Source organism: Oreochromis niloticus, linkage group LG19, assembly GCF_001858045.2.
Source record: "Oreochromis niloticus isolate F11D_XX linkage group LG19, O_niloticus_UMD_NMBU, whole genome shotgun sequence".
Lineage (NCBI taxonomy): Eukaryota > Metazoa > Chordata > Actinopteri > Cichliformes > Cichlidae > Oreochromis > Oreochromis niloticus.
The window spans coordinates 22,645,691-22,668,233 of NC_031983.2; the positions used below are offsets into that span (position 1 = coordinate 22,645,691).

Here is a 22,543-nt window from a genome sequence, read left to right on the forward strand (position 1 = left end):
TGCTAAACTGGTGAGTCAGATAACGCTGCACTGTGACGAAAAGTTTGCAGGAAAGCAGAGGCAAACGTGCCGGCTGACACCTGAATACACACACACCCACACTGCACATACACACATTCATGCATACAGACTCCCACCTGCACACACACACATAGACGTACTAAAATAAGTGCTATGTGTTGGTGTTTACTGTTTGCCGATTTGCACTCTGCAGGGAGATTCATATGTGAGATATTTAATTCATTTCTGATGGCTGCTGTCAGACACGGTTCCATTTTCACAGGTTTATTAGTATCAGGTGTTTGGGGAAAGTGCCTCCAGTATATTAACATTTAATTTGGCTTTATCATAGCATGGCTGTGAATTAAAAAGGTGACTCCTACATGAAACTAGTGTAACATAACACTGTGATGTGGTAATTAGTTCTAATTTACAATAAAAAATAAAGTAATGGGATTATTAAACAATATGGAATATTATATGAGGCTCTTGCACATATACATCTGTAAATGTTTCCACTTAATTCAGCTTTATGTAATTATAATTTAATCTGAGTTTAACAAGAAATGTTTCAGAAATGTGCTAAACCAAATTGTAGCTCTAGAGTTGAATGAGTTCATTCTGTCCAGTAGAGGGCGCTGTTTACTCACGTAAGTCCAGTGTTGCTCTGCATGTTTGGTAGACACAATGAAAAATATAGAAAAATCCAGCACATCAGAGCCATGACTCAGGAGTCAAAAAGCACTGATCATGATATGACCAAACTAATAATTTATTTAGTGAGGTTAAATTTTGTTCGTAATATGTTTTAATAGAAATCTGGTGCTGAAGAGAAGTATGGTTAAATTTACCTTAAACCTGCAGTCTGTTAATATGGGGTAATAGTTCGCTTTTGATGAAAAGAGAAAAACCTGTATCATACCTGTATTCATACGTTTTAATAATAAGTTAAGTTTTTAATGTCAAATGAAAACCAGAATAGAGGCATTTGATTTAAAAACTATATTTCCAAATGAGTCACATTTAAGTAACTTTTTTTCTATTACCAGTTATGTTGTTTTATTTATACAAATTGTACAGTCATTGTAAAAGGAAAGTTACCTGTAAGGTTTCATGTATGAGGACATAATAAAAATAATCTGGTCCTTAGTAAATGATAAAGTGAAAACAGTTACTTCAGGTTTTTGTTGCTGTTGGTGGTTTTACAAGCTACTGGATCATGTGCTTATGTTTTTCACACACTTCTTATGATTTTTCACTCAGTTTTTGTTAAATATATTACGACTTGTACAGTACAAGTCGTAATATATTCCTGTTTATTGTTGATCTCAGGTTGTGTTGATCTAATTTTAATACCTGGTAAGGACTAGATAATCTTTCATGTCCTGATATGTAAAACCTTACCCTCAAAAGAAGTGGTACTTCCTGTTTACATATACTGTATTTGCAGGATCTGATGGTTTCCATTTTTATTGTTTGTGTCATAGTGACAAAAATAAAAATGTATTTTTTAATTTTTTTTTACCAGCCATGGGAAAATGGCTGAATCAAATTATTTAATAATGGGCAATGAAAATATTTTTACACAAAATTGTAGTTTAATGTGTTTTTCTGTGGTTTTTAATGTGGATGAAATGAACAAAATGAGAATGGAGAAGTGACTATGAAGAGATTTGTGTTTGTGAAAGTTATTGAGGTCCAACACACAGGTCCAAACCACCACAGTTCCCATCACCTCCGGCATGCCGCTGACAAACGCCTGATCTTTAACCTTCACCCTCCCTCCCTCCTCCTTCCTTTCCTCGTCTCCTTACCTCCTTTGACCAACGCAGCGAGGAGTGAAACCCAAAAAGGTGCTGCATGTTTCTCTAACCTCGGTACAGTGGTAATGTTATGATGATGACCGTAGTAACCGTGGTAACCGTGGCTCTGAATGGCCTCGCTGCTGCATGGCAACAGAGCCTCACCCCTCATTTTACCCATGACTCCTCGCAGCCTACCACACCGCCATCTCTGGTCTCTGTACTGAAGCGCTCTATGTTTGTATGAATGAAAGCTGTGTCCCATCACCTCACCGCCCTGTCTGCTCTCTGTTTGCATCGGTGCAGCTCTGTCCCACATTGTCTGTTTGGTCTTCTGCTTTCTGTGCACATTCAAACATGCTAATTGTCCAAAGGGTTTTTAGAGGCTTCAGACTCCACCAAATCTGGGGGTAGTCTCTGTGAACGTGCAGTGGTTCCTGGATGGAACCATTGTTTTTCAACAACAATGGTTACCACTTACCACCTACTGCCTCTGCAAGGTTGCATCTATAAAAGTAAAATGACACACATGAGCTAACAAAAAGGGCAAAAAGCAGTCCGTCATTATTATATAACTATCTCAGGCTTCGGACCAGGGATGTCAAACAGATTTTACATTGTGCACAACATACAGCCCGCTTTTTTGTTTAGGTGGGCCAGAGTGGTGAAAATCCTCTTTGTGTCGATGTAAAGAAGTTTAACTGCATATTTAATCTCCGCGATATCAAATTAAGAAAAAGAAGTATGATTTCAACAGTATGTCTCAGATTTTCTACATGATGAAGAAATCTGTCAGCACAACTGTTAGGATCCTCCCCCACTCATTAAAGCCATGGTCTGATGTCTGGTTGGCATGGGAGGGGAGGGTCACCTGTGTCTTGCAGGCTGTAAAAGCTGTAAAAGTTCTGGCAACACTGTCCTGTAATTATAAAGCAGAATGTTTTTGTTAATTCACAGACACACTTTAAAAAAATGTATAGTAGACAATGAAAAAACAGGAAATTGTCTTACTTAACTGTTTTTCTATTGGTTAATTAGTTTGGTGTCGAATGAATGGCTGTGGGGAGGTCTTTTTTTTAGTAGGAAATATTGTAAAAAATACAGTTAAAAGTCTAAAATTTATATCCTCCTTCACATTCTCCAAAGACTGGCCAGATTTGAGTCTTTGCCAGGCCATTTCTGGCCCCCAGGACCTTATGTTCTACACCTTTGCTATTTGATTGGCAATAGATATTTTTTGCAGCAGATTAATTGCATGAAATAAAAATAACTGTAAAGATCAGGACATGTTTTTGGGTTCATGGGTTTTGGTCCTGCCCTCTCATTCACTCCTCTGTCACTTTTGGGATATTTCTGCTCAGCCTAGATACTAAGTTGTATATTCATGCATTTTTGATAACATTAACAGATCTTGCAACCTATTATGGAAGTTAACAGTTTTATATTAAACCCTGAAGTCTCTGTTTTTGTGAAGGAGATGGATCACTTCTGTTCTTGGACTTGGAGTTTATTATGTTGAAGAGTCCAGTGATTCAGCCTTTGACTCTTGAATGAAAGCTTTACTAAATCACTTTAATTTATTACTAACTAAAGCATTAGTATTAAGAGAACAAACTAAATTAAATCAGTCTTTGGTGTGACCGTCACCAAGTTTCCAAGGTTGTTTTAAGCATCTTAGAGAACCGCAGTTCTTCTGTCTTTTCGTGTGATCCCACACTGACTGCATGATACCGACTTCACTGCTCTGTGAGGGCTAGACCATCTGTTGCACCACTCCCTATTACTCTTGTTAATAAAGGTCTTTATTAAAGACAGGGTGGTGTGTACGTTATCCTGTTACACAATAATTTTGAGACCAGCCACAAAGTTAGAAAATATAATTTCCTTATAATATTGTATTTGTTCCCACACGTCTATCATGACATCCAAGCTGGCTGTCCGCTGCTCTTTGTCATTCCTGGCTGACTCATACATGCAGGCGTTCCTTGAAAATGTCAGAATGCGACTGAGGTGAAATGAGCTGCCCTCCTGCCTGCAGTAACCTGCAGAGTATAGATTTCCCGTCAGCTCGGTTCTTCTTTATCGTCTCCTGGTCTGCATCTCCTCCTTGGCAGGCTGACTTTGAACATCAGGAGGGAACTTTAAAGCAGGAGGATCAAATGTTCAGTCACAGAGCCGGTGAAACTGAGGAAGAATAGGAAATGTTACAGACAAGACCGAAATGGAAACTCAGTGGAGGAAAAGCAAAGTAAAATGCTTTTGTACTGCTGTTCTGAAGGTTGACCCTTAAGTCTGAAGTCTGTCACAGACTTAGCCCTTATTTTTCTCAGCTGAGTGTTTGGGCTTATTTATGCTTTCTGGACAGTAATTTTATCTCCTTTTGTTTAGTTGAAGCTGCACTGCAGTGACCTCGGAGGCAGCGATCCTCCCTCTGTGTGCTGGGAAAGCAGGAACCTGATACATCTCCACCCATCTCAGCATCCACTCTGTCTGTTGGCCACTCTCACTCCATCACTCTCAGAGTAGCACTTAGTCTGTGTGCTGGAGAGAATTTGAATGGATTATGGAAAAATATGTTTAATATTTGAACAGGACAGTTTTCTCTAAGCTGCTCTGTAAGAGATACTCATAAGCTGTTTTTCTTTCTGCCTCTGCAGCCTGACGTCCTGTTGCTTGTTTTGTTTTTTCTCTCCACAATCAGATTCCTAATACTCTTAAACATCGCCTGTTTACTAAAACCTCATTGGATATTTTCTCCCCATGTTTTTTTGCCCATGACGTGAAAGTATTTGAGGTTTAAAGCTCACAACTAATCAGAGTATCTTATACTTTGTGGATTAATCCTCTTAGAGATCCCTCTCTCTTCCTGCTCAGCTGTTGGTGCAGAGCAACAGATTAGTGGAACTGAGGAAGATATCACGATCGCTTCCTTAGATGGCTCTTTAGGAGACTGTCGAACTATTAAATCTCCCTTTTAAATTAAAAAAAAAAATCCTTTTGCTACAGTTAATGTTACTTTTAAAGTTCGGATCTTATCTCTGGCTGTTATGCTGTTTGCATTTCTGAGTTTTTACGTGAGGCTTTCTTAACCTCTCTACTCTGGGTATGTGTCTATGTAAAGTGAGCACGGTTAGGCGCAGTTCAGAAATAGCAAGACTCACTAAGAAAGGTATACCTCATAAAGCCACTCAGGTGTTGCCCCCCCACCCCTTTTGTTTTTGTCTGCCTCATTTTAACAAACCTTATGGAGGATCTGCCAGCGTTGCTAGGAGACAAGAGAGGCTTGCATCAGCATGGCTGCTCATTTTTCCCTCTCACCTCCATTTACAGCCCCGCCCTCCTCTGCCTCACATCATCTCTTTCCTCCCCTGTCTGTCCCCAATCACCACTTCACACCCATCCCTCCCTCCCCCTCCCCCCGTCTGTCTGTGTTAGAAGTGGTGATGAGTGGGTGAGCAGCAGGGAGGGAGGAGGGCACACAGTGATGTAATGCAGGAGCAGCTGACAAATCCCAACAAGCGGAGAGCGAGAAGAGGGGGGGAAATGAGACAGAGGGTTGGAGAGGGAGGTTAGGGGAGGAGAGGCGTCTCCGGTATAGCAGGAAACGGCAGCAGGCTGGAGGCTCGCGGCAGAGGGATGTTCGAGTCCTAATCAGAGCCGAGAGCAGAAGAGAGGTGCTGACAGAGGGCGCTGGCAAATGGATTATGAGAGAAAGAGGACATAAAGGAGGACGATAGCAGGAGGAAGGGACGAACAGTGGGAGGGAGGGGGAGCCTGGGAATAAATCGCCGCGGCCATTTGCACCACTGCAGCTCCCCGGCCTGAGCCGCTGCCTGTCTGACTGTTCAGCTTCAGCTTTCCGCCTGTCTGTTCTGAACCTGCTGTCTGTGGATCTTTGCCTGTTTTATCAGCTTCCTGTTTCTGTGTGTGTGTTTGTTTCTGGGTGACCGTGTGTGTGTATGTCTTCTTCCCTTGCAAAAATGATGAGACAGACTCCTGCACCCCGGAAGGTACAGAACTCCATGTGATGCTCTTTTTCTGTTGGGTTTCTTGTGTTGATGTTATCATCCTTTTCATTTTGTTGGCGGAGCTGTTGTAAAGGTCATGTGTCCTCATTTTGTTTAAGGTGGAATTGCCTTTTTTTTCCCGTTTTTGCCCAGACCATTGATATTTAACATTCCCAGCATAAAAGTAAAAGTGTTTGCAGCTCAGCTGTGCTCTTTCTTTGACTTCAAAGTTTATTTTGCCCATGCTGTTGGTAGCTGTCCATGCTTCTACGTGTGTTTGCAGTTGTTGAGTTGCCATGTATCATATTTATCGTTTTATTTAGCCTCATCATACGGAAGCTATGTCTTACTCATGACTATACGTTGATTTCCATCAATGTTTGCAGATGTGGCAAACAGGCAGATGTGGTTTGAGTACAGTTTGTTCTGGGAACTATAGCACGACACTGTGGTTTACGAGGACTGACGGATCTTAGGTGGTACAGCTATAAGCTTGGGCGAGTTTCTGCTGGATGGTAGAGCCTTAATCCAATAAAGAACAATAACTAGCCTAGACTAGATGGAGATGGATATGGATTGAGTGTACTGAGGGCAGATAGTGGAAGATAATTGGATGCAACAGATCATTTTACCCTGAATATGCTGGAAGGTATACAAGTGTCTGGTCAGGCTTGGGTTAAGTGGTCACCTGACTAGTTTAAATGCTGAGCTAATCATCAGAAACGTACTTTAACATGAACTGATAGTCACCAGAAAAGATTAATATTGTTAACTGTAGACTTACTGTAGCATGCCTGAATGCTTCAGAATTTTCTGGTATTGTCAAAGATCGTTTCCTCTGTGATTTAACACTAGTTACAGGTAACAGAGACAATGGTTAATTGGTACATTTGTAATATATTATAAATCTTTTCCATGTGCAAATCTACACTTCAGTATTTTTATCTTTCTTCTTTTTTAAATTGGTACCACATTTTTCATTTACTTCCAGGATCTTTGAAGAAAATAATTTGAACTTTAGTATGTTATAGAAAAACAGACTATGATTTTGCTGAATAGCGACTCAGTTTCTCAGTTTCATATCACAGGAAAATAATTAGGTCATGTAACCTGGGCCTAGAGATCAGTCTATGAACCCTTGATAATCTTCGGTTAGTTGGGGAAAAATATATTTTTACCAGTCGAATGTTGGAGGTTTTTTTGCTGTTAGTAGGTGAAGCTGGGTTACACTGCTGCACCGAGCACCTCCTTGCAGACTGTAGTTTTTATGAAAGATGCCAGCTTGTCTGCATATACTCCCCAAATACTTGCTAAGCAGTAGTGAAACTGCAGAGTGTGACACAAAGCATAAATGGAGACCACCAAGGTAATAGTTTTAAAATGTGTGTTTGCAGACGAGTTGGTATCTTCCATGAAAACTGTAGTCGACCATGGCAGTCTGCTACCAAAACCAATCACAAGGGTGTTTGTGGTGAAGCAACTTTGCAACTGGTTTCAAAAACCACTCACCAACCCACTGAGGAATACACATTCCTTACAGGGGGTTGTTAGCTTGTCTATAGGCCTGGATGACTGAAGATTTGTGGACAAGTTACCACGGACTCTGTAGTTTGACTGCATTTGTCACTGTCTTCCCCAAGGTTGGAAATCAAAAATAGTGAAACCCATGTGTGTTATACAGTGCAAAGTGTTTCTTTACAAGCTCAACTGCATATCCTGTCATCCACCCTGCGGTGTAGCATGTCTGAAACACATGTTGTACCCGAATGCTGCTGTTACCTCAGCAGTATGAATGTAGTTCGACAGAAATGAAGCTAACTGAGATACAATGCGGTCATTGAGGTCACAGCGGCAGTACCAGTCAGTGTCTCTGTTGTTGCCAAGACTGTGGTCATATGGGTGGATGAGATCAGGCCCGGAGATCAGCTAAGACAATAAAGATCATTAGAGAAACCGCAGAGCAGAGATCTTTGTAGATGTTATTATGATAGATGATAGTAATATAAGTAGAGGAGGCATCTTGTGAAGAAGAATACATTAACAGGGTTTCAACTGTGAGTGAAGCAGCAGATATTCAAGGATGCCCTAAAGTCATATCAGCTTCATCCACTCATTTTCTCCTTGTTTTTATTTTTTATAATCTTTCTTTACTATGACTTTGCCTTGAATCACTAACCCTGGTTGTTTCTTTCCTTCTCTTCCCTCCTCTCCTCTCCTCCTGCTGCCCTTTGACCTTTACCTGCTTCCTCTCCTCCTCTTCTTCAGACCACGGCCAGAAGGCCAAAGGTGAGCCCAGTCTTTAACATCATCAGGGTTTCCGCCTCTTGTCAGCCCGTGTTATTTAAACATGTGATTGTTATTTTCACTTCATGAGGCAGATCAGATTTATGCACATAACTGCTCATTTATAACACAAATTGTTTTTTGTTCAAAAGCATAAAAATGTTCTAGATGGTCTACTTTAATCTTACAGATTTTACACTTATTAAAAACATTTTATCAAGACTCACTTACGTCAATACTACATTTATTCATCTAAAGTTTGCTTTATTTCTTATTGCTTTCCATCTGCTGCATACCGTTTTTATATATTATATTAATGTTTTCAGCACTTCTCATTTATTATTACATCAGTAATACTTAATCCAACAATCTCGATTTTAAGGTCTTAATTGTGTCTGGGGTCATTATTGAGGTCCACTGAAGAAGGGACCAGTTGTATATCTTTTTTTGGAAATGTGAACAGCTAAAACAACAAACAACTTAGTCAGTTTTTCCAATTTTTAGATAAACTGAAATTCTCCTTTTCAGGTCTGAAGCAAACAATGAGCGTGAATAATCAAGTCTTTTAATATATAGACATTTAATAATATACAGTCCTGTTTTAATTTTTATAAAACTCAAGTTAAATGAGGAGCACCATGCAGAAGAGGTGAACAATCCCTAATTTCTTCATATTTTGCTTAGAAATTGGAAATAGGTGTAATGATGAATTAAATCATGCGCAAACATGAAAGAAAATGCAGCAGAAACTGAGTTCGTACAATTTTAAAGACCGTGTTGTTATGACCATGTTTTATTCTTCACCATATTCATTTTATTAAACTATTCTGTGTTTTTGTTTTTTTTGTTTTTTTTGTGGCAGTCTGTTAGTAACAACATGCTTAATGGTACAGTTTAAAAGATGTCCTGTTTAATCGGGCTCCTTGGAAAAAAAATGTAAAGAAATGAGGGGAGACTTTTCCACAGCACTGTAACTCTGTCAGATGCAGCTGTTAACGTTTCTCATGGTGCTTGTAGACATCACATCCTGAATCACAGCTGTCAAGCTAAAAAAAACTACAATAATTAAATGCACTCAGCTTTCAGAGGGACACCTTTTTTGGCCTCATCCACACAAGTGATTTACTCTTTGCTGCTTTTTGCAAAATGATTCTTTTTTAAAAAAAATTCTTGTTGTTGATTGGACTTTTTTCTTGATTCCTTCAGCAGCCCAGCCGACCTGCAGGAGGGAAGGGGGCTGCGTCTGGGTCGGCTTCAGCCTCTGCTGGGGAGATGAGCAGCAGCGAGCCCAGCACGCCGGCACAGACCCCCCTGGCTGCTCCGGTCATCCCCACCCTCCACTCCCCTGGAAACCCTCCAGCTCCCATCCCCAGCAAGGTCAGTGTGTGTCTGGATCAGTTCTGTTCACCCTGCGTTGGACAGATCTCATGTGTTTTACTGTTTACCTATATATTTTTCTTTTCTTTGAATCCTTAATACCCCTTATGAAGGAAGCTTCTGTGGCAGCACTTAGTCCACAACAAGTATTTATGTTAATGAGCAAAGCCTGCTTAAAAAGGCACTACCCATAGTTACATTAATTCATTCATACATTTTGTTTAACAGGATTTAATGTACCATCATAGTCGGTGGGCTCTGAGTATAACCCACACAAGCACAACGAAGGAGTAAAATCAGATGTGACAACTTTGTCAGTATCTCTCCTCTAAATTTAAGTGTATTTTTGACCCAGCTGTCACTTTGTGTTGACATCATCCAGCAGAGTCAAAACGAGAGCTGAAGGTCTGAACCGCTTTTTAGGCAACATGACAGAATTTACCTATGTTTTTGTGAATCATCTGCCTGTTAATGTGCTGATAACAAATCAACACCAAGACCTTCGTTTGTGTCTCTCGTTGTCTTTTGCATATGAAGTTGTATTTAAACATCAGAGATTATCACATTAACTTTTTGTAAAAATCGCCTTCTGTGTGTGTGTTTTTTTGGGGTTTTTTTTGTAATGTTCAAGTGGGGATAATCGGTCTAATTGGTATTTTGTCCCCCCAGGAAGATGTCACTATGGAAACACAGGTGGTGTGATGTGATGTTTCTGCACTTGAAGTATTGAAGTGTTGTTCTGCTCTCACTAACGTTTTAATCAGCTGAGGCGTGACTCCCTTTTTAACCCGCGTGTGTGCTGCACGTTTATTACAGGATTCAGAGAGTGTTTAGAGGAGTGTGATTATCTGCAAGTGTGTGCACACTGGATGTGTGATACAGCATGTATGTGTGTGTTTTCTCTCCACAGGTGAATTTTCTGCAGGTTTAATATTTAATGCGCAAGTGCTTCTAACACAAGGCTTTAAACCTGATCCACTGCTTTCAGTCTTCACTCTGAAGAATCGTTAAAGAGAAATGATTCATAAAAAGGAAAGAAAATGGAGCAAGTTTGAATCCTCCTTTTGTGTTTTAGAGAGTTTCCTGCAATATGCGTTTATTTAAATCTCACTTTCCTCTTCATCTTGTCCATATAACTGTTACCCAGGAAGAGGAGGCGCTGCGTAATCAAGTGAAGGACCTGGAGGAGAAGCTGGAGACCCTGAAGATGAAGCGCACGGAGGACAAAGCCAAACTGAAGGAGCTGGAGAAGCACAAGATCCAGCTGGAGCAGCTGCAGGAGTGGAAGACCAAGATGCAAGAACAGCAGGCCGAGCTACAGAAGCAACTCAAGGAGGCCAAGAGGGTAAGGAGCCACAGATGGAAGAGGAGGGAGGGGATGCAGTGTAGATGCTCAGGCTCAGCTGAAAAGTGTTAAAAAGCAGCAGTCGACCGCTAACAAAAAACTAGCTAGCAATTGCGTTTCTTCATTAACTTCCAAAAGAACGACAATTCATTAAAAATCTTATTAATTACTTACAAAGCCCTACTAGGCCAGGCCGCTGCTTATGCAGATGATTTGCTGAGACCTTATTCCAGCTGTTGTCCTCTAAGTTCATTGGCTCATGGCCTTTTGACTGCTCCACACTCTTACTTTAAGTCTGTAGGTTTTGAGATTATTGGGCCTAAACACATCTCAACCTTTATTGCAGATTATTTTGGGTATTTTGGTAAAGTGTTCACAGTATGTTTGATTAACAGCACCTGCCACATACCTTCTTACTTCCTGTAAAATTATTATTAAAGGATCTGATGTTTTAGAGGTTAAAGAGAAGCAACAAAAACAAATGTTTGCAAATATTATGAATATGACAAATATAGTTTATAATTGGCTTTAAATAAGGGGGAAAAGTACATGATTTGCATGCAGTTTAAACATGTAGTTATTTAATACTTTGTTGAAACTAAGCTTTTTTGTGTGTAGGAGGCTAAAGAAGCTCTGGAGGCAAAGGAGCATTACATGGAGGAAATGTCGGACACAGCGGACGCCATCGAGATGGCGACGCTGGATAAGGAGATGGCTGAGGAGAGAGCAGAGTCTCTGCAGCTGGAGGTGGATTCCCTCAAGGAGAAAGTGGATGAGCTCACCATGGACCTGGAGATCCTCAAGCATGAGATTGAGGAGAAAGGTGCTGAAGAGCTGATGTTATCGTTGCAGATGTTGTTATATGCAGGCCACATTTCTATTAAATCAGAGCATGTTGGTAGTTTAATCAGCAGTGATCACACCAGAAGGAGATGAACCATCAATACCAATACTTAAGTTTGAGTCTGGGTTTTAAACTATGTAAAATGAACATAAATTTAGTGTAAAATGAAAAGTTTTCAAGCTTTAATGACGAGCTTTATTTTTTTGTTTTGTTTTTGGGTTTCTGTCAGGCTCAGATGGTGCCGCCTCCAGTTACCATGTGAAACAGCTGGAGGAGCAGAACAGCAGGTTGAAGGAAGCTCTGGTCAGGTAGGTCCACTGGTGTCTTCATGAAAGCTACGATTATACTGAGCTGAACTTTAATTCAGGACTTTACGACTTTACCAAACCATTGATGTGTATTTTCTGTGTCCAGGATGCGTGACCTGTCTGCGTCAGAGAAGCAGGAACACGTGAAGTTGCAGAAGCAGATGGAGAAGAAGAACGTGGAGCTTGACTCTCTGAGAAGCCAGAAGGAGAAACTGCAGGAAGAGATGAAAGCGGCAGAAAAGACCATTGATGAGCTGAAAGAGCAGGTCAGTGGACCTTATGACTGAGCTGCATCTTTTCTGACTTGTGACACTGTAGAGGAAGTGAAAGGTAGCTCCCTCAGGCCTGTGATCTTTTAATTCGTGGCAGAAAAACAACATGTGCTCTCTTTCAGGTGGATGCAGCCTTAGGCGCAGAGGAGATGGTGGAAACTCTGACAGAGAGGAACTTGGACCTGGAGGAGAAAGTCAGAGAGCTGAGAGAGACAGTCACAGATCTGGTGAGTGAGAATCGCCCAGAAGAAACATGGCAACAAACTGAGCAGCTTAATAAAAATCCCAAAGTGATTTTCAGTCCATAAACACTCTGATTTATTTCTCACTATCTCGTTTTACTGCTCAGACTGGCCTACCTGCATACATGTATAGTAATAAGGTCTGAGAAAATTGAAGTACTGCTGTTTGCTGACTCATTTCATTAATAATATGGGCCCGGGGTCATTAATATGCATTTGGTGCCCTCTGGTGTTTGTCATCACTGCAGCTTTTGTTGGATTAAAGTGCTCCTTTGGTGTGCACTGACCTCGAACAATGATCATATGTCCTACACAAGAAACTCGTCTGTCTTGTACCTGTCATTAAAGAATGACAAAAGTGTCTGAAAGCATTGCAGCTTATTGCACAATCACTGAAATATACAAGAAAATAGATTCCAGTTTAAAGAAACTTTAATGTACGTTGTTTTTTCCAATAATAAACAAAACATGAGTTTATACAAGCTGCAAAATCTCATAATTACCCCACAAAAATCTGTTGATCTAGAAAAACAGTGACAGATTTCAAAAACCAATTTCAAAAAAGGAGGTGGCCCTAATTGTTTGTGATCATCTCCTTCGTGCAGGAAGCTATAAATGAGATGAACGACGAGCTGCAGGAGAACGCCAGAGAGACGGAGCTGGAGCTGAGGGAGATGCTGGATCTGGGAGCAGCGAGAGTCCGAGAGGCAGAGAAACGAGTTGAAGCCGCGCAGGAGACCGTAGCCGATTACCAGCAGACCATCAAGAAGTACCGGGAGCTCACGGCTCACCTACAGGTAAGCATGTAGAGGAAATATGTAAAACGTCTTTTCATATCTAACTTGTTAATCACGTGTTGGTGTCCTGCAGTCAGTCAGTCATGATTGTTCTCATGTGTTTGCTGCAGGAGGTGAACAGAGAGCTGACCAGCCAGCAGGAAGCCTCAGCAGAGCTGCAGCAGCAGCCGCCAGCGGAGATGTTTGATTTCAAGATTAAATTTGCAGAGACGAAGGCCTACGCCAAGGTCAGAACCAATAACAGGGTTTTGGTCTGAATAATAAGTAGCTCTTATCCTCTTTTCACATGGCTTGAGATTGCCTTTGTGTTTAGAGGTTTTAAATCAAAACTTCTGATTTTAACTTTGGAGCTAAACAAAACTTCTGTCTGTTTTAGGCTATTGAGATGGAGCTGAGGAAGATGGAGGTGGGTCAGGCCAACAGACACGTTTCTCTTCTGACCTCCTTCATGCCAGAGTCCTTCCTCCGTCACGGTGGAGACCACGACTGCATCCTGGTGTTGCTGCTCATCCCCAGACTCATCTGCAAGGTAAAAGCCACTGCATCTTTTAGAAACAGGAAGACGAGACTTGCTCTTCATGAGGTTTAAACATGTCTTTGTTCCTGTTTACGTGTCTTTTAGGCCGAGCTGATCAGCAAACAGGCACAGGAGAAATTTGACCTGAATGAAAACTGCGTGGAGCGAGCCGGCTTGAAGGGAGCTTTGGGTGAGCAGCTGAGCTTCGCGGGTGGTCTCGTCTACTCGCTCAGTCTGCTGCAGGCCACGCTGCACAAATACGAGCAGTAAGTATCACCACAGACTGTAAACTAAAGATAAACACCTGATATGATAGCCTGAGAGACGACTCTTTAAAGTTGTAACTGTATTTTCAGTGTTAATGTCCTGGCTGTGCCTGACGCTGTTTCACTGCTTCCGAATAAAGAATTTTTTCAGGGGTTGCTTATCATTAGAGTAACTCCTCCATACGTTCTTCTTGTGCTTGTCAGAGCTCTGTCTCAGTGCAGCGTGGAGGTCTATAAGAAGATCGGCTCTCTGTACCCAGAGATGAGCGTCCACGAGCGATCTCTGGACTTCCTTATTGACCTGCTGCACAAAGACCAGCTGGATGAGACTGTCAACGTGGAGCCGCTTACCAAGGCCATTAAATATTATCAGGTACACACAAACAAAGTTAATGCATGATTACTGTAATTTAATATAACCGTGTTTCATTAAAACAAAGTATTTAATGTCTAATATTCTGCCTTATTTTCATTGTTATAGTATATTTTCCTGTATTGTATTACAAAATTCATTTGGATTATGATGAAAACATGCAATTTAGACTCCTACTGCTTGTTTAATATTTGTCCTTTTTCAGCACCTGTACAGCATCCACCTGGCAGATCAGAATGAGGACTGCACCATGCAGCTGGCTGATCACATCAGAGTGAGTACCGACATCACCTGCAGTCTCCGAGGAATCTTTAGGAAGTTTATAAACCACATCGGCCCTCAATCCAGCTTTGTCTCAATCTTTTTTCATGTATTTTGCTTTTGTTTTTCTGGTTAAAGAAATAGACTTCACTGGTTACTCATGGCTTATGTTCATGTGCAGTTTACCCAGAGTGCCTTGGACTGCATGGCTGTGGAGGTGGGTCGTCTGCGGGCGTTCCTGCACGCGGGTCAGGAGAAAGCCGACCTCGCCGTGCTGCTGAAGGATCTGGAGACATCCTGCAGCGACATCCGGCAGTTCTGCAAGAAGATTCGTCGTAGAATGCCTGGAACGGATGCGCCCGGCATCCCAGCGGCACTTAGCTTTGGACAGCAGGTAACCATGGTGATCAAACCATCAAGTTAACCCCCCCCTCCAGATCTATGGTGAAAGTGACAGTAAAAAAAAATTAAAAAAATTCTGTTTTTCATTTCATGTTCGTTTTCTTCGTATCTTACCTTTTTACCCAACAGGTGTCAGACACCCTCTCAGACTGCAGGAAACACCTGACCTGGGTGGTGGCAGTCCTGCAGGAAGTGGCAGCAGCCGGAGCTCAGATGATGTCACCTCTCGGTGAACAGGAGGGGCTGTCGGCTGTCAAACTGGAGGACGTGGCATTCAAAGCTGGAGAACAAGTACGTACATTATTACTTAAGTGAAACAGGGTCACGTGACCTGCTGGGACGTATGTGCACGACACTGCTTAGAGTAAATTAGTCATTTGTAATTAAGAATTCTGGCTGACAATAAAAAGTAATATTGATTCAGGTGCAAAAATTCTTTTATAGCAGAATATTTCAAGTAAATAAATTTAAAAAAAAATGCAGTGACACGGTGACAACAGTTTCCATAAGAAGTCATCTTGCAGCAGGAATTATTGGGAATTTTGAGAGCCAGCAATTCTTTGAATGAACTCAATGTGAGCTGAGAAAGTGTTTATGTAACGGAAACTATTATAAAAGTCTCACCTGCTAATTGAAGGAGTTCATGTACTTTGATTTTTGTTGTTGTCTGAGCACGTTTATGGACCACTGACTTGACAGCCTTCTGGACAATCATACTTGCGTTTTCAGATCTATGGATCCCAGGGTGCCAACCCCTACGAGTATCTGCGACAGTCCTGTAGCATTGTCATAGCAACCATGAACAAGATGGCGACTGCTATGCAGGAGGGAGAGTATGACTCAGAGAAGCCTCAAAACAAGGTAATTAGCTCAGTGTGGGGCCACTGTGAAGCTGTGTCGGTATTTTAGTTGTGGCTTTGTGAACCCAGAATATTATTTTCATATTACTCCATTTTTCTTCCAGAACCCTCCGCCAGTAGATGTGCGAGCGGCAGCTCTTCGAGCAGAAATCACAGATGCAGAAGGACTCGGCTTAAAGCTGGAGGACAGAGAGACGGTCATCAAGGAGCTGAAGAAGTCTCTCAAGATCAAGGTAGAAAGAAGCAGCAAATTCACTGTGAATAAAAACATTAAAAACACACAATTGCAGAATCATTTGTCAGGATAGAGTTCATGCAGCTGAAATGGTAGATGGTTTATATTCATCTGCATCTGGAGTTTATTGTGTAATTGTGTTTTCTGAACTGGTTTTAAATCAACGTTCACACCTGTCCACACTGAGGGAATCTGCTCCAAAATATCTGAAGAAAAGTAACAAATTGGCTGTTCGGCAAATTCTGCAGAGGCACAGTGTTTTGAGTTAGGGGGGTATGTGTGCTTTTTCAGGGAGAAGAGCTGAGCGAGGCGAACGTGCGTCTCAGCCTGCTAGAAAAGAAGCTGGACAGTTCATCCAAAGATGCAGACGAACGTGTTGAGAAGATTCAGACTCGACTGGATGAAGCCCAGACTCTGCTGAAGAAGAAGGAGAAGTAAGAAGAAGAACACGTCTGTGATTTAGATTATTGAGGAGATCTACAGTTGTGTTATATTGTCCTCACCTCCGCAGAGAGTTCGAGGAGACGATGGACGCTCTGCAGGCCGACATCGATCAGCTTGAGGCAGAGAAGGCCGAACTGAAGCAGAGAATCAACAGCCAATCAAAGATGACCATCGATGGGCTGAGAGGAACCGGGCCATCAGGAATCGCTTCCATTGTCACAGGAATGGCCGGCGGTGAGTGAGCAGCTGCATAACATGCTCTTAGTTTGGTGGTTCTCTGGTAATAGATAAATTTGCACTTTAACTAACCTACCTGACAATCACACTGCAGGATTGATGCTGAATTTTGTGGTTATTTATCATCATTTTAACTCCAGTTTAATATCTTTCCTCAACAACCAATGATTCTTCTTTCTCTCTGTATAACTCTTCTTTAACTCCTCTTATTTTCACCTACTCATTCTTCAGAGGAACAAAAAGGTATCTACTTGCTTCTATTGGCATCTGATGTGATGATGCATGCTATTTATTTATTTATTTTTTTTACCTTTAGTGGTTCACTCGCATGATTTGAGAGGAGTTAGACATGACACGCATGTTTTATTCAGGGTGTCTGCAGGTCTGGAAATTCCAGGGTGTCAGAAAATAAACTCATTCACTACCAATAATGATACCACTGCACCAGGAAGTTGTAGCACAAGAAAGAGCTTTGAATTAAATTGAAACAAATAATCTGATGGTGGATCAAACTGCATCAGAATGGGTACTGAGAAAAAGCTAACCGTATTGTTTGTGTTGTATTCAGTATCTAAAAGTCTTAGTAAACCGTGCAGGAACTCGTTTTTGTGTATATGCATTGTTTTGGCATACACACCATTTCCCTCCCATATTTTTAAGGACATCTGCTCATTATTTATGCAAATATTTGTATGCAAGTCAGTCAGTATGCACAGGAATGGCATCTGCCAAATAAATGCAGTGGAATAAAAAGTCAAATGTATTTTTGCTTCCACCGCCGTGCGCCTCTAGCATGCGAGAGGTTTATTTGGTTTTTCATCAGAACTAAATGTTAAAGACGAGAGTACAAAGCTGTGGTCCGAGGGTCAAATGAATGTGAAAATACTGCCAACATTGAGATTTAAATAAAGCTTTGGCTCCACTCAAATACTCATAAGGCGTTCCTGTTATCGTTCACAGCAAACATGATGTCAGGTGTCGGCTCTGGATCGGGCGTTCAAGTGATCGACTCACCTCTGCTGACTCAGCAGATCGAAGCTCAGAGGCTCTGCATCAAACACCTGAAGAATGAGAACAACAGGCTGAAGGTAACCAATGCCTCTCCACCACCTCAGCATGCGACGGATGCAATAGTGAAGTCACACTTTAGAGGTCAAAGAACCTGCAGAGGTTACACAAATAACTGAAGAGTGAAATTATTCCTTCATTAAACACAACAAATATGGTAAAAAAAAACTTGTAGATTTTCAAAGCTGAGATTTTACCTTAACTTCCACATGGATTGGGTCTTTTTGGGTTAAGATCACCACACCTAAAATTAGATGGATCATTTTTATTCACCATCAAAGTGTTTTCCAACAGGCGGAGAAGATGCGTGCTCAGCTTGCCTCTCTGCCTCCTCTCAATGTGACCAAGCTTCCCTCCAAAGACGGACGTCCTGAAGTGCTCTCCAGTGCCCTCTACCGTAAGACCGATCAGCTCCTGGAGACACTGCTGCAAATGAGTGCCAACGTCAAGGTGGTGGACATCACTGGAAAATCTCCTGGTATGTGACATTACTTCCTCAAGGAAAGGAATTCATAAATATTTGACACGACAGTGTCAAAAGCAGCACGGTTAGACTGAATAACTTTTATCTGAGTGAAGAATTAGTGTGCAAAGAAAACTAAAATGTAAAAAGAGTAATTATTTTGATTAAACTGGCATTTTCCCATTTCTGTACACTAAAGCAGGTTTGGTAGTAGGAAGTCTTCATAATATTTGCCTTGTATTGTTTGTGTTGTCTGCTAAATCTATAGAATCCTAGATGCTCTTAACGTAATTACACCAGAAATCATGTGCAAATATTTAGAACTGATTGTTGGGCACTTCAGCATTTCAGAGTTTCCTCATATTTTTTTTGCCCTGCAGTGACCCCTGGTGCTCAGCTCCTGGAACAGACAGCTAGACTGCAGTCCCTGAATGACACTCTGGACAGACTGAAGGTGCAAACAAAACAAAGCTGTGAAGCACAGAGAGAATAAGATGATAAAAATGCACAAAAGTTGCATTAAAACATTACTGTTCAAGCTGATGCTGCACCTGAAGTACTCACCTTACAGTCTTCATCTTTTCTGCTTCTGTCAGGACGAGGTAGCAGAACACGTCGTCAACCTGCAGCCCGGAGCTCGAGTCTCGTCTGATTTCGCCACGTTCCCTTCAACCTCATTTGTTAAGGTAAGTCTGCTGGTACATGCACTCTGATAAAGCTCGGTTTTGACTCTGAGCTGGATGAATGAAAGCTTTTGGCTGTCTGACATGAGCTACAGCGTACAAATGCTTCTGAATTTTAAGTTCAAATTCAAATTTTTATTTGTCACATACACAGTCATACACAGTACGATATGCAGTGAAATGCTTAGACAACTGCTCGTGACCTAAAGAAAAAAAAAGACTATGAATAGGATAGGAAATAAATATGAAAATTAAAATGAAGGGTGAATTTAACTAGGAAAGAATAAATAAAATATAAAAATTAAAGTTAAAAATAAAATAACTGTACAACAAAATACACAATACACAATATAGAGATGTATAAGAATATATGAAGAAATATAGAACAATAACAGCAGCTGTACAAGTACTAAATGGTAATGAAGAAATATAATGTCCAGGGTTGTGCAATCCACATGTGTAAGTGTCTTGTGCAGTGCAAATATGCTCTCCACTGGGCACTCGTTGATGACGGGGGTCTGGTAGTTCCTCTCCTGCTTAGTGCTGAAGTCCACTATCAACTCCTTTGTCTTACTGACGTTTAGAAGGAGGTTGTTCCTCTGGCACCAGTTCTCCAGATTCCTGATCTCCTTCAGGTAGGCCGTCTCGTTGTTATCAGAGATCAGGCCCACCACGACGGTGTCATCAGCAAACTTAATGATGGTGGTGGAGCTGGTAGTGCCCACAGTCATATGTGTACAAAGAGTACAGCAGGGGGCTCAGAACACACCCCTGGGGGGCTCCAGTGCTGAGAGTGATGGAGGCTGAGACATGTCCGCCCATCCTTACTGCCTGTGGTCTGCCAGTTAGGAAGTTGGAGATCCACTGACACATAGATGAGCTGAGTCCCAGGTGCTCCAGCTTGGTGGTGAGTGTGGAGGGAATTATGGTATTAAATGCAGAGCTGTAGTCGATGAAGAGCATTTTAACATAATTCCCCCTTCTAGTGTCCAAGTGAGTAAGTGATATGTGGAGGAGATGAGAGATGGCATCGTCTGTGGAACGATTTGGACGGTAAGCGAACTGTAGTGGGTCCAGTGTGTCTGGTAGTGAAGAAATGATGAAGTCTCTGACCAGGCGTTCAAAGCACTTCATCACTACTGAGGTGAGGGCTACAGGGCGATAGTCATTGAGAGAAGCAGGGTGGGGTTTCTTCGGGACAGGAACAATGATGGACTCTTTGAAGCATGTGGGGATCACCGACTGAGATAAAGAGATGTTGAATATCTCAGTGAATCTAAAGCCGACTGATTTTCTGTGTTTAGGTGAAGGAGGAGAAGCAGGGTGACACGGTGCTGGTGGGAAGGGTCATGGTGCCGTGTCCCCGCGGTCAGGAGCAGGTCCACCGCCTCGTCCTGTCACAGTCGGAGCTGCGGCGAGTTCACAGTCTGCTGCGGACCTAAACATCACATGCCCCGCCTTCCCGCACCAAAACACTCCACCACCATCAGCTTTTTCTCCAGGGCCAAACAAGTCACACCAGGAGGCTTTTTAGGTTATTAGCTGTGAGATTGATGCCAGAGCTGCAGGTTACAAAGTGCACAGGTGAAGGCTAAAATGTAGAAATATACAAATCTAAATTGAGTCTGAATTTGTTAGTCGACTGACAAGCAGCTTATTGGCAACTATGTTAGTCATTGTCACATTCTTTGAAGACTGAGAAGTCTTCCTCAGATTTTTAGCGTTTTTAAATGTTGAGGGTTTTCATGTGTTATTTGAATATCAGTGGAATCTACACTGATGGCTTGAAAAACATTTCTTGTAATTATTCCTATTTTAAGACATTTTAAAAGAACTGAGAAAATAACTGGGGAGATTAACTATTAGTGATTCAGTCCAGGTCAGAGGCTAAAGAGAAGGACTGTTTTGTTTTTTCACACAGCCAAAATCAGACTGCACATCTTTGCACATGTGACTCGTTTCAGGCAACTCTGCATTTGACTGAGGCCTTGCTGGCTGTAAATTGGAACCTGGATGATGAGATCGTGATTCCTTACTTGTATTTTACATCTAGATCAGGGGTCGGCAACCTGCGGCTCCGGAGCCGCATGTGGCTCTTTAGTCCTTTTTTTTCCAATTATTTTTTTTAGAAGTCAGGTCAAGGCTCCAAAAGCCCAAAGGCGATATAAGGGTGGCAGCTGACAACAGTTTTTGTTTGCCACATGGATCATTTTAGTTCAGCTGGGTGTCTTTCCTTTTGTTATATTTCTTAAGGAGTTCAAAATGTGTTAATTACATAAATAAAATGTAATTTTCTCTATAGCACTTCATGGATTTCATAAGGAACACACCTTAGTTGTTCACACAAAGCATAAAGGTAAAGAACAATATATACAGTGTTATCTTCATTATAGATGTCAAAAAGTATTTGCGGCTCCCAGTGTTTTCTTTTGCGTGGAAATCGCGTCCAAGTGGCTCTTTGGGTGTTAAAGGTTGCAGACCCCTGCTCTAGATTTAGTTTTATGGCCAGAAAAATGGAGAGATACAAGTGACAATGCTCTTGCATGCTGCCCAGATTCACCAAATCTATAATAGAAAATGAGCCAGCCTCCTCCTGCAGCCTGGTGTGGAGCATTCTCAGCGTGGTTTATATTTGGCAAGAATATGTTGCTTCATATTTCCTGTTTGCAGTTATTGCCTAACGAGATGTGAAGAATCATGAACCTGTGCTGTAAACTTTCATCAGGTGTCACTGTGACGTGACACCTGATCGCTGTAAAAGGAAAGGAGCACTGAAATAATGGATTTGCCACTTTAAGTGAGCGAGCATTGACACGTTTTTTTTTTTTTGCACATTTAATATAAATACTGAGCCTTCTGAAGTTAAATACAAACTGAGGGTTTTAGTGTTTACCTCTGTGGTTTCATTAACCTTTGCTGGCTGCACAGAACAAAAAAAACAACAACAACAAAACAAAAACATTAAGCTCAGTGGATTTCCTGAAATTCTTCTGCAGATTTACACACAGTCTGGCTGCACTTTAGTAAGAGCATTATATGGTTTAAATGATTTCACATATACTACACTCTTGGTGTAACCTGTAACTGTGCATTTTATTGGCTTGGTATAAATGACACACTGGTCGCACTGGTGATATTCGACTGCATTGCCTGTGTTCTGCTGAGCTTCCCGTTGCTGTAGATTTTGTAAACTTTGTCCGAGCCTTAAACCTGCAGAGAGCCTTTTGGTAAAGATCAGTCACCTGCCTTATTTTAGATTTGTTTCAACCAAACATTGTTTAAAGCAAAGCGACATCTTTGCCAAAGAGTCTTTTCTTCATATCTGCCATGTTTGATTTTCAAGAAGCTTTTAATTTATTATTAATTTGTCTAATAGACTGTTTTGTTTACACAGTGCTGTCATAACTTGAAGTTTTATTTATTAATGGGACTCTAAGTAACTGTAGTTAAAGAGGGA

The 22,543-nt window shown here is 41.4% G+C and overlaps 1 protein-coding gene across 2 annotated transcripts; it reads left to right on the plus strand.

Annotated features, from left to right (window-relative positions):
* The first annotated feature begins 1,900 nt into the window (after positions 1-1,900).
* LOC100706014 (dynactin subunit 1) lies at positions 1,901-21,317 on the plus strand. 2 transcript variants are annotated; one of them, XM_019348929.2, is made up of 26 exons: positions 1,902-5,812; positions 8,075-8,095; positions 9,299-9,469; positions 10,617-10,814; positions 11,433-11,637; positions 11,888-11,966; positions 12,073-12,232; positions 12,361-12,465; positions 13,086-13,277; positions 13,388-13,504; positions 13,654-13,806; positions 13,900-14,060; positions 14,265-14,433; positions 14,639-14,707; positions 14,876-15,088; positions 15,226-15,387; positions 15,826-15,957; positions 16,061-16,189; positions 16,483-16,625; positions 16,703-16,869; positions 17,104-17,115; positions 17,833-17,960; positions 18,235-18,418; positions 18,784-18,857; positions 19,000-19,089; positions 20,391-21,317. In XM_019348929.2, the coding sequence occupies exons 1-26, from the start codon at positions 5,762-5,764 to the stop codon at positions 20,526-20,528; spliced, it is 3,423 nt and encodes a 1,140-aa protein (XP_019204474.1). In that variant the 5' UTR covers positions 1,902-5,761; the 3' UTR covers positions 20,529-21,317. The 2 variants fall into 2 exon arrangements, with proteins under 2 accessions (XP_025756521.1, XP_019204474.1); XM_025900736.1 differs by lacking the exon at positions 17,104-17,115 and having other exon boundaries at positions 1,901-5,812.
* The last annotated feature ends 1,226 nt before the right edge of the window (positions 21,318-22,543 follow it).

What these genes read in the sequence shown, in the direction of transcription:
- LOC100706014 (XM_019348929.2), top strand. Translation starts at nt 5,762, where the DNA reads ATGTCTTCTTCCCTTGCAAAAATGATGAGACAGACTCCTGCACCCCGG. An exon ending in AGACGAAGGCCTACGCCAAG is followed by an intron (nt 13,505 to 13,653) that starts GTCAGAACCAAT and finishes TGTCTGTTTTAG; the next exon opens with GCTATTGAGATGGAGCTGAG. An exon ending in AGCTGGCTGATCACATCAGA is followed by an intron (nt 14,708 to 14,875) that starts GTGAGTACCGAC and finishes GTTCATGTGCAG; the next exon opens with TTTACCCAGAGTGCCTTGGA.